This window comes from Diceros bicornis, chromosome 23, assembly GCF_020826845.1.
Source record: "Diceros bicornis minor isolate mBicDic1 chromosome 23, mDicBic1.mat.cur, whole genome shotgun sequence".
Taxonomy (NCBI): Eukaryota; Metazoa; Chordata; class Mammalia; order Perissodactyla; family Rhinocerotidae; genus Diceros; species Diceros bicornis.
The window spans coordinates 37,299,170-37,314,676 of record NC_080762.1 but is presented as its reverse complement, the minus strand read 5'-3'; the positions used below and the strand labels follow the sequence as shown (position 1 = coordinate 37,314,676).

General features: G+C 36.0%; 1 protein-coding gene across 6 annotated transcripts in view; it reads left to right on the top strand.

The window, feature by feature from the left end:
- The window catches only part of FUT9 (fucosyltransferase 9), a 100,951-nt gene extending 86,504 nt beyond the window's left edge, over positions 1 to 14,447 (top strand). For all 6 annotated transcript variants that reach the window (XM_058566611.1, XM_058566612.1, XM_058566610.1 and 3 more), the window contains one exon: positions 9,498 to 14,447. In XM_058566611.1, the coding sequence (XP_058422594.1) occupies positions 9,506 to 10,585 (1,080 nt within the window). In that variant the 5' untranslated portion in view covers positions 9,498 to 9,505 and the 3' untranslated portion in view covers positions 10,586 to 14,447. The remainder of the gene's footprint in view (positions 1 to 9,497) is intronic.
- The last annotated feature ends 1,060 nt before the right edge of the window (positions 14,448 to 15,507 follow it).

Below are 15,507 nucleotides of genomic sequence, written 5' to 3'. Positions count from 1 at the left end.
CCTGAAGATTAAATGATAAAATCTGTATAAAAGTCTTAACCTGAAACACTGCAAATGTATTATAATTGCTAGCTATTTGGTCACTCAAAAAATATCTGTTGAGAGCAAGGATATGCCAAGTCTGACTAGGCACCAGGGATTAAATACTAAGGAAAAGCACCCAACATCTACCATATGAGCCTAGTTACAGTAGAACAGAGGCAAAAACATTAATCAAATACTCACCCTAATGTAGATAAACTTGCTACTATGGTAAGTGCTATGAAAAAATGGCACATGGTACCATGTATGCGACACGTACTTGGGGCCTTTGATTTAGTGGCGGGGGAAGGTGTTGGGAGGTTATCAGGAATCTTTCCAGAGGCAACTACCAGTGGAACTGAGAGCTGAAAGCTGAAAAGGAGCAAGTCAATGAAGAGCAGAGGGAAACTATTCCAGGGAGAGGGAAGATGAGGTGCAGTGACCCCGTGCAAGAGAGCCAAGCACAGTGATGCAGGGAATGCAACAGGGAGCTTGGCATGCACTGAGGCTGCAGACAGAGGCAGGGATCCCATCATCCAAGGCTGTTTAAGCCACATTAAGACTTTTTAACTTTGTCTTAAAAGCAATTGGAATTCATTGAAGGGCCTTAAACAGTGTAATCTGTGGTTTGAAAAGATCACTCTACTGCAGGGATTCTCAGATTTTCGTGTATGTCAGAATTACTTGGAGAACTTTTTTAAATGGATTGCTAGGCCTCACCCCAGAGTTTCTGACTCCGTGTGTCTGGGTTTGCGTGGAAGAATTTGGATTTCTAACAAGATCCAAGGCGATGCGGATGCTGATGGTGCTGGTCCAGGGACCACACTTGGAGAACCACTGTCTACTGCATTGTCAGTGGATTGAAAAGATCAGAAGTGAGCGCCAGGTGGACCACTTAAAAAGCAATGTCAGCAGTCTGTACAAGAGATGATAGACATTTGACCTAGGGAAATGGAGCGAAGTCAACTAATCTAAGGGATATTTAGGAGGCAATATTGGTGGGATTTGGTGGGTCAGGTGTGGATTTGAAGGACAGGGAGATGTCAAGGAGGAACCACTGGGTTAATTGCTCTACTTTGTCATCTGGAAGGAAGGAATTCTAATCTTCAGAGTCAGAAATGCCTAGTAATATATCAGCCCAAAGTGAGAGGTTTTTTTAAAAAGGCTTCCTTGACCTTCAGTGGCTGGCTGCTATCTGCTTAAATCTGACAATAATCGTAGAAAGGGCCAGTGCTGACAGCCAGATTATGAAGGACTATTGGCTTCAAGGAAAGCCAGAAAGCATGTTCTGGGAAAATGCAAGAAAATCACCCCCGGGCCCTGCCTGTGGTATTCTCTATGGGCAAGCAGCACATGGACCAAGTTACACTTGGGCTCAATGTCAGATCAGATTGTTCGAGCTGCAGCTGAAGCTGGTAAAAAGAGCTAAAGTGAATAAAGACAGCGATTAAGAACTAGTGATTTCAAGTAGAGAGAGAAGAGAGCAGATAAAAGATCAAACTAAAAAAGTTAATCCCTGAATTGAAAAGAAAATTTCAAAGAGGGTGAATGTAGAAACTACCCAAGATAAAGAACTTTGCGGTGCAGGAAAAGTGGCAGTGGGCAGCTTGCACACCAAAGGAAACAAATGTCTGAGACAAAAATGAAAACAGAGAAAGAAAAAGAGACATTTTTGAGCATTTTAGAGGTAATATCCCTAAAGAGGAAATCACTGCAGAAATAAGTTGGACTTCTAGTAGGCGCCAGCGTGTGTTCTGAGGGATATTAAGCAAAAGCATTGGTGACTCAAACTGGCGTATTTTGGTGGCAGCTTATTCAGTGTTTGGAGGAAGTAAAACAGAGGCTTACCCCTGGAAATATCAGAGATGATATCCAAAAGTCTTTGAGAAATGTTCACAAACACAAATTTGATAACATTCCAAAAATCAACCAGTGTCTTCTTCCCAAAAAGTAAATGGCATCTGTCCCAGAGGCAGGAGGCATTTGGCTCAGGATCTAATGGGAGAGTTGTGAGAACTCAGAGCAGGAACATCGATGAGAAAAGTTCAGCAGAATGTGAAGTGTTGAAGGAATCTGTGAAAGTGAAGTGATGAATATATAAAGTTTTATGTACTTCAGGGCAGAATACAATTTGGTATACAGTGTAGAAAGTATAAGGCTTATATTTTTATTTTTGCAAAGGATCTTAGCATAAAAACTGTAGGGAGAAGGGCCAGCCCAGTGGTACAGCAGTTAAGTTCGTGTGCTCTGCTTCAGCAGCCCAGGGTTCAGGGGTTCCGATCCCAGGCGCGGACCTACATACTGCTCATCAAGCCATTCTGTGGCAGCATCCCACAAACAAAATAGAAGAAAATGCTCACAGATGTTAGAGACAATCTTCTGCAAGCAAAAAGAGGAAGATTGGCAACAGATGTTAGTTCAGGGCCAATCTTCCTCACCAAAAAAAAAAAAAATTGTAGGGAGAAATAAAAACAAAACAAAACAAATACAAAGAACTCACTAAACACCATAAGGATTCCATGGGGAACAAATTGTTCTTTGAGCCTGCCTAAACAGATTACTAATAGGTCAGTTAGACACCACCTACCACCAAACACCTAAACTCTGGGTGGAGTTTGTTTGCTGTTTAGGAATGTATATAGAGGTGTTTTTCTTGGCGAGGGAGATTGGCCCTGAGCTAACATCTGTGCCCATCTTCCTGCGTTTTATATATGGGATGCTGCCACAGCATGGGTTGATAAGCAGTGCGTAGGTCCTCGCCCAGGATCTGAACCTGCAAACCCCAGGCCACTGAAGCGGAGCTCACAAACTTAACCACTACGTCACCAGGCCAGACCCTAGAGTTTTTTTTTTTTTTTTTTAATCCAGGTAATTATGGACATATTTTGAAAGATTCAAGTTATATACATCATATCCTGAAGGAAGAAAAAGAGGAGGAGAGATAATCAGTTGAGGGTTTTTTTTATTGGTTAGGATTTGTTATGTTTAAATTTTTGCTGTTTGTTTCAAGAAATAAAAACAATTAAAACTAATGTCGAAAAAAGGAAATTCTTGCAAGTTTATGGAGTAATTCTTGGAGCTAAAGGAATAGGTGAAGAACCAAGCCCAGGAAGGAAGGAGGGATCCCGAGCAGCTCTTTGGACCCAGGTAGCAGAGTTTTCATAATTGTCTTCTCAGGGAACCCCTCTGTGATTAATCAGCTCCAACATTTTTCCGTCTTGGCCCTTCTACTCAAGTTTCCAAATCCCAGGGAGAGAGTTTGAATGATCTGGCTCCTCTGCTGAACATGAATGAGGAAAGGAGGAGATAGTGTTCTCTGCAGCCCCAAAGGTTGCACCCAGGAGAGGTGAGATCCCAATAGGAAATTGGGATGCTATTCTCAGAAGAAGAGAGAGTGATTGTTAGGCTGTAAAAACCAACAAGTATCTGCCACAGAATCCTTTAAGTACAATATGCTTATATTGTAACCTTTTGTAAAACGACTGATTCCGTGAACACTTGAAAGACCCTGCTTAAGTTCATTAGAAAATTTTCTTATGTATTTTATTCAGACATTATTAATAATGAGTTATGTTTTGAACATAGAGCAGAACTGTGTGTGTGTGTGTGTGTGTGGTTAGAAATGGTGATAATTTGCATAGAAAGCAGAAGGGATCTATTATTCGAAAAGAGTTTCAGCTATGACGAGAGCTCTGATTCTTGACTATTTAACGGAATAATAACATAAAAGCAAACACTTACATAGTGCTTTCTATGGTCCAGGGACTATCAGAATACAAATTTTATTTTATTTAACAGGGAAAAAGCCACAATGTGACTATATGTAGTAATTTTTTTTTAACTATTTCTAACTTTAGTCCACTTATCAATTTGTCAATGATTTGTTTCTGGTCTTTGGAGTTGATCTGAAGATCCCCAAATGGATCCAAAATTCTATTCAAATGGTCTATGATCTTTACACATTTCAGTGAGGAGAAAAATCTTACCTTATCAGGAATGGTTTGATTGTGCACCCACACAACAAATAGAGAATAAGAGTACCACACAATGATTGTCAAACATGTTGACCCAAGAACTCCTGAAGGCATAAGGAGCAATCTCTTCCAACCCCACTTGCCTGCTAGTGCAAGACAGAGAGGTGGGCTGAAGAAGTAGGTGGTGGCTGCAGTCTAGGCAAAAAGTCCCACGGGGCAAGTTGCAAACCCAGCTGTCCTGTTCTATCTTAAAATTTTAGGCAAGTATTGAATTCTATTCTATGGCATACTCCTGTTTTCTTCAATTTAAAATAAGTATTCAAGGGACCGGCCTGGCGGCATAATGGTTAAGTTCGCACGCTCCACTTCTAGTGGCCTGGGGTTTGCAGGTTCAGATCTGGGGCACGGACCTGTGCACTGCTCATCAAGCCATGCTGTGGCGGCATCCCACATAAAGTAGAGGAGGATGGGCACAGATTTTAGCCCAGGGCCAATCTTTCTCAGCAAAAAAGAGGAGGATTGGCAACAGGTGTTAGCTCAGGGCTGATCTTCCTCACACAAAAAGATAAAAAAAAATAATAATGATAAAAAATAAATATTCAAAACACACACACACACACCAAAAAAATTTAAAGTAGAATTACAACTTGAAGAAGCCTCCTGTTCTCCGTGGTTTCACATTTCTCTTCCTAATACTTTGAAGTATATTTGTGGTTTGAGAATCACAACTCTAACCTTTTCTATTCCAAGCTCTCTTCCATTCTCTAACACTCAGTAGAGCATTCTCCAAGTATGACTGAAAGTAGTCCCTGAATGGAAAGCAGGTTCATATGCATACCAAGTCTTATCAAGCAGTGTTTTAAAGATTCTGTTATTTATTTTTTTTGGTGAGGAAGATTGGCCCGGAGCTAACATCTGTCACCAATCCTCCTCTTTTTGCTTGAGGAAGATTGTCACTGAGCTACCATCGGCGCCAATCTTCTTCTACATTATATATGGGACGCCACCACAGCATGGCTGGATGATCAGTGCCTAGGTCGGTGCCCAGGATCCAAACCCCTGTACCCCGGGCCACCAAAGTGGAGTGCGCAAACTTAACCACTATGCCACCGGGCTGGCCCCCAAGATTCTGTTATTTTTAATGCTAAAGTCTTTAAATAGTCTTTTATGGTACTTGAACCTATTAAAAATAATTGAAAAGGTTTAATTATCCTATTTACTGTTACAATTTACTTTATGCTATAAATTTATTGCTGTCTCTGGGTGAGAGCAATAGCACTGCTATGGGTGCTTTAAAAATAAATTGTATCAATTAGCAGTTCAAGGCATTTCAGATATCCAACTGAATTTTAGCTAGTAGTTGAAAAGGTTCCTGTCAAGGGGATGTCAATTTGGCTCTAAGAGGCAAACTTTTCTGACAGCTTCTATACAAAGCAGGGGTCACTGAGTAACTGCCCCCATTGGTTAGTAATTGACCCGGACAGCAGTGAAAAGTTGAGGGGAGAGAGTGTGCAAAGAGTTAACAAAAAGAAGCTCAAGTAATACAAAATGTCCAGGAAGCAGGGAAACTGAAAGGCACACAGTGGAAGGAACATCGTTTCTGCCTAGTGACCACTTCTTTCTCATTTGGCCAAAAAAAGAGTCATGGGACTAAAACGTACCAGATAGATGCCAATTTTGAGACATGACAAAGAGAGGCAAAACCGGGAGATTTTGCTCACGTAGTGGTAGGAATACTTGTAGGTCAATTTTAATGGTAGTTATTCTGTAGAGGGATATATGTTAAATGCACAGAGAAAGCAACTATATATATAGTTCTTCACTTGGCAACTATATATATATAATATATATAGTTCACACTTGGCACATGTTTATCTAGTTACCAAGCATTTTACTTTGTACATAGTTGGGACTCATCAATCCACACATTCATTCATGCAGCATATACAGCATTTATTAAGCACCTACTATATTCTGGTGATGAGGATTCAGCAGTAAAGAAACAAAGCCCTTCATGGAGCTTACTTTCTGGTATCATCAAGACGATTACATTCTCTGGCTGCAGCCTGAGGAATCCGTAAACAAAAGGTGGTCATCAAGTGCCCAGACCCTGGAGCCTGCTAGCCTGGGTTTGAAAGTGTACTCTGCCACTTACTAACTGTGTGACTTTGGGCAAGTTTCTTCATTGTTTTGTGCCTCAGTTTCTTCATCAATAAAATGGGAATATAATGAAGTAATACATGTGCTTACATATATATTTGTTACTGTGAGTGCTCAGATCAATGTTTGGCACTAATAAGCACCATATCAGTGTCAGGTATTGTTCTTGTTAAGAGAAATAGATATAAATTTAACTCATTGGTAAATAGTCCTCAATTATAAAGAATAGAGACCAGGGAAATCAAGACAATAAAACTTGAGGTGCCAAATGTACCTCAATGGATTATCGGTTTGTATTATTTGCTCAAAGAAGATTGTAGAAGGCAAGAAAGAGCATAACTCAATGGCTAGGCCAGTTAATTATATCTCTGGCCCTCATAAGCTAGTTAATTATATCTCTAGCCCTCAATTTCCTTATCTGTGAAGCAGAGGTGATAAAAGACCTCCTTGATAGGGGTTCTGTGAGGATTGAGGGGGAATGATGTGTGCAAAATGCTTGGCACAAGGCCTAGCCAAGACTGAGCATTTCTTAAATGGCAGCTATTAAAGTTGTAACCTAATTGTATTGAATTGACATCATTTATTTAGATAGTTTTTGCCATTGCATTTCAATTCAAAAAGGATTTGAGGAAACTTTCAATGAGAGCATTTTTAAAAACCATTAAACATTGACCTGATAGAAAAACAAAACAAAACACTGCAGTGCTCAATCGAATCAGGTATCTTAAAGATTAATATTACTCCATTAAAAAGCAGATCCTTCCAGTAAGTTTTCTCAGTCTGTAGATCCCAAGGGCTAGAAAAAATTGAGAGATTACCCAACTAGTTAAATTTATAAAGTAGGATCAAATGTAACTAAACTTCCATAAATTTACTCTTGAATTAGATCACGATATATTTTCAATATTGTTTATTGTTAAATTTTTGTACTTTTGCATCTGTGTTTATAAATGAAATAGATTTTTTTTTAACTTTCCCTGTTTTTTTTGGTAACAAGATAATAATCGGCTTCATATAATGAGTTAAGTTTCTTTCCTTATTTTTCTGTTTTCTAGAATGATTTTATTTTTAAAATGATAGTATTTTCTATTCATTAAATTACTAATATCATTCCTGCAAAATCATCTAGGTCTAGTGTTTGTTTTTAGTTGTTATCATTTATGAATTTTTTTAGTTGTTATCATTTATGAATTCTATTTCTTTAACTGTTACTTGTTTAATCATAATTTCTGATTAAAATTGGCATTTTTCCATATGCGCAGAAATACAACCATTCGTTTAATCAGATTTTCAAATTTATTTGCATAAAATTACTCAATATAATCATTTCTAGTTTTTTCTGTGTTAAATAAATAATTATTTATTCTTTTTTGGTATTTAATTTGAATTTCTCTTGTTTTTCTTGATTATCCTTGCCTGAAGTTTATCTTAGAATTTTTTTCCAGTTTTATTGAGTTATAATTGACATATAACATTGTATTAGTTTAAGGTATACAACATTATGATTTGATGTATATAGTATTGCAAAATGATTACCACAATAAGTTTGGTTAACATCCATCACCTTACATAGTTACATGTGATGCTATTAGTCATCTCAAATTTTTGCTCTCAATTTTAACGATTTCTATCACTACGTTAATTTTTCACTTCTTATTTCTTTAGCTTTGGAACCTTGTTCTTTGTGCAGCTTGTTGAGTTGGCCAATTTGTTAATTAATTTCTACAAAACTATGCAAATCTGTTAATTTTCTTCTAAGTACTAAGTACATTTTCAGAAAACTTGACATGCAGTACCATCAATGTCATTTAGTTCTAAGGAGTTGAGATTTCCTTCATATACCTTCCTGAGTTTCTCTGTAGCTCAAAGGTTAATTAATAGTTCCTGGACATATTTAGTTTTTTATTTTCCTTTTGTTATTGACTGGGCAGTACTGAAGCTAACTTCGACGGTAAACCTGTCTTAGGAGTGCTCCAGAATACAATGTCCAGAATCTTTGGACTCACAAAATCAAGCTTTACTACATAGAGAATGTCACATGCTTTAAGAAAAACTGTATAACCCAAAAATATGATTTTTTAAATGCTCACATAAATTTAGATAATTAAATGAAAGACAATTTCTCCCTTTTTCTGGAAGGAAAAATATCTAATGTTTCTACACTAGTTTTGGTAAGATTTTAAAATACTTTAATGAGTCTGAAATTGATAGACCATATTATTTTGGTGAGAAGAATAATGAGTTTCAGAGGTTCAGTAAAAATTTGATCAAGAGACACTTTTGCAAACATATTACATATTTTATCTTTGTGTTCATATTTGTAAAGAGGCATGAATATCAAAGAGGAATAACCTTGAAGACACTTGTATAAAAAAATTTAAAAGCCTTGACTCATCTTTTTAGCTGCAATCTGCTAAAATTCACAAGATCAATATAGTTGTCCAAGAAATGTAATTCTTTTCTTTTGAGAATTCATTTATTTTTATTTTTATAATATTAATATCATTTTAATGCTAAGAAAAATTTGTTTTTAATGCTGCAATACCACATAAGTGAGACTGTTGTTGTAATGCCAATGGAGCATTTGATTATCACATCCTAGTAGATATTGGGTGTACTAACAGATTATTAAAAGTGAGCAAAGAAAATTGTAAGACAAAATAAAAATAAACAATGAGGGGTTTTAATTTATCAAATTTTTGCATCAGTGTACTTACTAAAAAAACAGATATCAAATCAAGAGTTGTCAGTTTTTACAGGATGATTATCCTGATGCATTTTTAACAGTGAAGAAAAACTTACACCAAAAAACAAAAACATAACTTTTTCCTTTAAAAAGTTTGGTTTTCTATTGAACTCTATCTGAACTGCAAAGTTATATTACAGTCTCAAAAAGTGCACGAGTAAATAAGTGATTGCATCGACTGGGAAATGTTCACAAATCTGATGTGGTTTCAAAATACTGAAAATTTTAGTCATAGCTTTGATGATGACAGTCCTTGTTGTGCCTGATTTCTACAAGCAAGTAAAAATATAACAGGTAAACATGGCATTAAAAAAAATGTAACTCAGCTTGAAGATATGCCGGTACATTATAACAATTCTGACTCATTATTTGTAGAGTTTAGGAGAAACTTCCTTTTGAAGGCAGTTTGAAGGCAGAGCTTAAGCGAAAGCTCTATATCTCTCAATGGTTTGATAACACTGAAAAGGTAAATACAGTTGATTTTGTGATTAAGTGTATTTTAGGATGTACCACCTGTTCATCTCAAATTATCTTTATGATTAACTCTTCATTCCTACCCCTACCTACCCCTCTATCTTTCTCTTCCTGTTTCACAGAAATAATTATGACACCAGCATCCAAAGGAATTCTGCGCCCATTTTTAATCGTCTGCGTTATCCTGGGCTGCTTTGTGGCATGTCTGTTCATTTACATCAAGCCCACCAACAGCTGGATCTTCAGTCCAATGGAGTCAGCCAGCTCAGTGCTGAAAATGAAAAATTTCTTCTCCACCAAGACTGATTATTTTAATGAAACTACTATTCTGATTTGGGTGTGGCCATTTGGACAGACCTTTGATCTTACATCCTGCCAAGCAATGTTCAACATCCAAGGATGCCACCTCACCACGGACCGTTCTCTGTACAACAAATCTCATGCAGTTCTGATCCATCACCGAGACATCAGTTGGGATCTGACTAATTTACCTCAGCAGGCTAGGCCACCCTTCCAGAAATGGATTTGGATGAATTTGGAATCACCAACTCACACGCCCCAAAAGAGTGGTATTGAGCACCTGTTCAACCTGACTCTGACTTACCGCCGCGACTCAGATATCCAAGTGCCTTATGGCTTCTTGACGGTGAGCACAAACCCCTTCGTGTTTGAAGTGCCAAACAAAGAGAAGTTAGTGTGCTGGGTTGTAAGTAACTGGAACCCTGAGCATGCCAGGGTCAAATATTACAATGAACTAAGCAAAAGCATTGAAATCCATACCTATGGGCAAGCATTTGGAGAGTATGTGAATGATAAAAATTTGATTCCTACCATATCCACTTGCAAATTTTATCTTTCCTTTGAAAACTCAATCCACAAAGATTACATCACAGAAAAGCTGTACAATGCTTTTCTGGCTGGCTCTGTACCTGTTGTTCTGGGGCCATCTAGGGAAAACTATGAAAATTATATTCCAGCAGATTCATTCATTCATGTGGAAGATTACAACTCTCCCAGTGAGCTAGCAAAGTATCTGAAGGAAGTTGACAAAAACAATAAATTATACCTTAGCTACTTTAACTGGAGGAAGGATTTCACAGTAAATCTTCCACGATTTTGGGAATCACATGCATGCTTGGCTTGTGATCATGTGAAAAGGCATCAAGAATATAAGTCTGTTGGTAATCTAGAGAAATGGTTTTGGAATTAAAGTTTTTCATCATTTGCACACTTGGCAAATTACTTTGATGAGATATCATCCAAGTTTTAAGGATGAAAAGGGAGACAACATTCTGTTTTTGTGTCACAGTTTATTTTTATCACTCTCTCTTGGGTAACGTGTATATTTTGATGGAGATTTTTAAGAGCTCAGCATTAGCAATCACTCCATTTGGTTTTAAATTATCCTATATATACCTAATTATGTGCACTGAAAAATAATTTATTCTTTGCTATCATTTGTAAACATTGGTTTTTCACATTTTTGTAGTTGTTTATAATGTAAGTTTGTGATATGATTGCTGTTTCTACATTGATCAGCTATTTAATCTATTTGGCAAATGAAGATGCACATCTTAAAATATGAAATATTTTCACTAAATGTCATAATATCTAGTTCCAAGTTTGCATAATGTAACAAAGGAAAAACATTTGTAATTGAATTCTAACCTCTTTGACTTCGAACTTGAACAAAGTGTATACCTGTCTCTATTTGATCTATTTTTTACCCGTTTACCACATTTGTGAAGGCAGAATTATTCATATAGTGAATAAGAAAGGTAGTGAGGCATAACAGTTATATTCAGGAAGCTATTAGACTTCCCATTTATTTTCATTAAGCTGGTTTGCAAATGAGGCTATTGGTTCTGATGATCTTAAATTAAATTATTCAGGTATTTTTAAATATCCAATTTGTTGGGATTTTTAGTACCTAAGAAATAATCCTAATAACACTTAAGAAAACCTAAGATAGTTCTCTTCCTGATCCTGATAATACATTGTTATAATAATACAAATAATTTCCTCAAACAGCAAAGAAAAACGATATGTATAGATACAAATCATATTTATAAATGGTACATTTATGTACAATTTTTAATGACATATCAATTTTAAATATTTTTTTCTGAAGCCCTAATATTTAAAACAGTCTTATTTTATCATATGGACAAATAAATAGACATAACATTTGAGAGGTTTGTCTTATCATTTAAAAGAACCTAAATAAAATTATCATCAAGGTGTTAAATAGAAGATGTTAAATGAAGTGCCAAAATGAATGAGGTATATAATAAAGTGGGGGTATATAGGAAACACACAGTGTTAACACAGAGTAGGATCTCAATGTATATTTGTTAAATGAATAAATAAATGGCATTGAAAGTCATGAAAAAATTTTTGTTTGTTTCAATGAAGTGACAGTTCTAGCCTAGAGGCACTAACTGGAGATGATGTTTCATATTCCACTTTAGCAATTATTCGTATATAGTACATAGGACCATAGCCCTCAGGGCTTTACAGAACCAAAATAAACTTATCATTACACTAAGTTTTTGGAGAATTCATCTCTGGACTTGGAGTTGCTTTATAGCATTTCTCATCCATAAGGTTGAAGGCTGGATATAAGCAGAGAGGAGTAGGTGAGAAAAGATGGGATGATAAGGATTCTTCAAGGAAAGCATTCCCTCTAAAAATCTTTACTGACTTTATTCCATTCAGGCCAAAAACTCATCAAAAGAATTAAAATGTTCTGATGGCATCCATTTGCCAGAGAGAGACAAATTTTAATTCAGTAAGGAGATATGTCCAACAATCCAGACTGCTCTGTGAGGGAATGAGCTCTCTGGAGTACCCAAAGGATTTGAGCAGAGGAAAGGTCTTACATTGATGGAAAATTGTTGGATCCTCAGGTTTCTTTCTTTACCTGTGATTGAACAGGGATGCTGTGTCAGGCAATGCCCTAACCAGAGATAAAGATGAACAAGGTTCATACTATCACTGCCTTAAAGGAGCTTACGGTTAAGCAGAGAGATACGTGAGAGTTTCCTCTGAGTCCATGTTTATATGCACATACAACTCTCAATGGAGTTTATATGTCACCGCTGATTTGATGAAAATAAGATAGCAAATTTCCCCAAATGCTTAGCTATTTGACATGTTTCTAAGCTGCAAACTTTGTTTACTCATTTGACCCAATGCAAATTCCCTTCATGTTATTTCTTCTAACCACATTGCATCAAGAAATAGTATGTCTATGTGGATGCCCTCCTAGATAAGGAAAGATCGCCACGCACATTTGTTTTGCCATGTTAAAATAGTCAAATTGATGTATTTACTTTGTTGTTTTTTTGGCCTATAAAAATTATAGGGGGTCTGAAGAGGATGCATTGCTAACAAGTTTGGAAAGTACCTGCTTTCTTAGAAAGCAGAAAAGTATTCAATGTCATGGCAACCCACCTTTGCTGTGGCAGATGCTCATGATTTCAAAGAACTAAGAAACCTGAGGCATTGTCTCTGTTATCAAATATAAATTTGGTTTCTTTCTTAGTCTGTGACTATAATCACAAGCTGAAAATATGATTCAAGCCAAGGCAATAATAGTAAGTGACTAACTGGCATCTCTGTCTATTGAAAACCCATTACCAAGTCCCAGAAGAATGTTTTCTGAGTTTGAAGGGCCAAAATGAATGAGGTAACTTCAGTTCCACGTCCATTGATCAGTGAGTTTTAGGGCTAGAAGGAATTATAACAACGTTTACAAGCCAATCCCTTTATTCTATTTATGAGTTAACTAGATCCAGATATAATACTTATTCAAGACAGATGTTGAGACGCACACACTCACACACCACACAGCTGATGACACAGCCAAGATTAGAATTTAAGGGTCCTATCTTTATTAATCCTGTTTTCTTTTTCATTGTATTCTTACCTTATCATAGTAGTACGTTTCAATTCCTATAAATGCAAATGCTGTATAGGTATTATTAGGACCTGTGGAAGCACTTTGACTTTTGAAAAGGTATACAGTAAACAAAACATCAAACTTATTAGCCTTCTTTCTTCTTTAAACATTTTAGGAGTTGAGCTTTAGCAGAAGGAAATGGATTTTCACTACATTTTAAATGCAATATTTGAATACATTGAAATGCAACCCTCAAGATAGTGTATGGTTCTCAGCCGCTCCTTTAATAAATCCTGTGGATTGCAATTCTTTTTAAGGATATCTTATAGTGAAAGATATTGATTCAACAAAACTGGCTTGCTGCTGGTTATAAAAACAAATAACTATGCCAGGGGATAGATTGTGGATATAAAAAGAATAGACTCCTTAAAAAGTTTTATTTCAAAATACAAAATCAAAAACCTTCAATGGTCTGAATACTTAAATATTAATTATTGTAGGCCTCACTAGTAAGAATATATAAATATTAACTATTATAGGCCTTAATAGTGAGGCTATATACTGAATTCTCCATATCCAGCAGTATTACACTCTGGAAAAAAAAGAGACTTGACAGTCGTATTTTATGATAGCCATAAATTTGACAATATGAAATAGAAACAAAAAAAATTATCTTAATGGGAAACGAATATCAGTTTAAAATTTTTATATTTGCTACATAAGTCCTTATGCTAGAATGTACAGAAATGTTTTCTGTTGTGAAGGCGTAGAAAACTCAGAGTATTTGAGTGTCAAGCGACAGAATATTTGGGAATTATTTGCTGAGCCATTAAATTCTTGCCTCCAATTGGAGGTTAAACATGGGAAGAATATTGATATCCTTTTCCTGCCTATTTTCAGACTAGATTCCGTGAGTCTTAAGGTAATCACCTAGAAAATGTCTTTGCATGAATTAATGTTACCAAAACAAGGTTTAGGTTCTTACAATATGACTTTGTGCTTAACCATATCTTTGAGTTCCCTTGAAATCTGATCTCATTTAGGAACTTCTTAACAAGTTAATTATAATCAAGCTGTCAAATATAACAAACTTGAGGATCTAAAAGAGAAGCATAATGCCTAACACAGAGAAGGATCTCAAAAAAATGTGTTGAATGAATAAACAAATTGCATTTTGTTTATTCATATGCATTTATTCATTTTGCAATATGCAAAATATTTTTTTAAGTGTGATAACAATTCCAGTTTATTGGTACTAGTTAGAGATGGTATTTTATATTCATTTCATTGGTCAGTTTGCTGCCTAGCTGCAAAAGAAAGGCATTTTATGTCCTTCCAGTCTTACTGCATTCTAAGATCTCAAAAGGAGTAACATTTCAAGAAAGATTAAAAAGGATTTGGAGCATATTAACATTCTATTTAAATATATATATACCAACTGTTTCTAATGGGAAAGACAAGAAGCATTTAAAGAGAATATAAAGTGCAAGCACTGTGAAGGGCACATATTTGTTACCAAACTATGCAAGGAGAGAAATAGTTTCTTTCCTCCCTAACTGCACTCCTTTGTATTGCAAACATCAATCAATTAAGATGATATTTTTTTCTGGATGGCTTTCATCTAGAGATTGTGTAGCATTTTGCAAATGGGTAAGCTCCACTACCATCTGAAGTGTTCTCCCTCTCGGTAATTCATATTGAATGCATCCATAATCATAAGCACTATACAGAACAGTTAACAGAACATAACTGAGAGATAGCGTGCTCAACCAGAAATGTGAATATTGCTAGGCTGGGTTATGGGTTTAACAAACCATAATTTTGAGAAAGCCACTTAACTTCTCTGGACCTTTTTGTCTGTAAGATTCCTTCTAACACTATTACTCTCTCATCTAAGATCTAAATTGATATATGCACATATTTGCAAATGAAATTTCAATGACGATCTCAAAATAATTTTTTGGAGGTAAATATTCCAAACGGATTTCCCTCTTGTTTTTCTGAATAGACATTTAAAATATAAAACTGATTATTTAAACTAATCTGTGGAGAGAACCTAATCCGGTGTTTGGACCATAGCAAGTCCTCAATTAACCAACCTTTCTCCTCGAACTCCTTCCTCCCCTTATTTCTCTATCTACATCTTTTGCAATTCATGGGCTCACTACTCACTGAGACCTTAATTGCTTGCAGAAAACCAACCATATATTAGGCATTATTTTAAAATA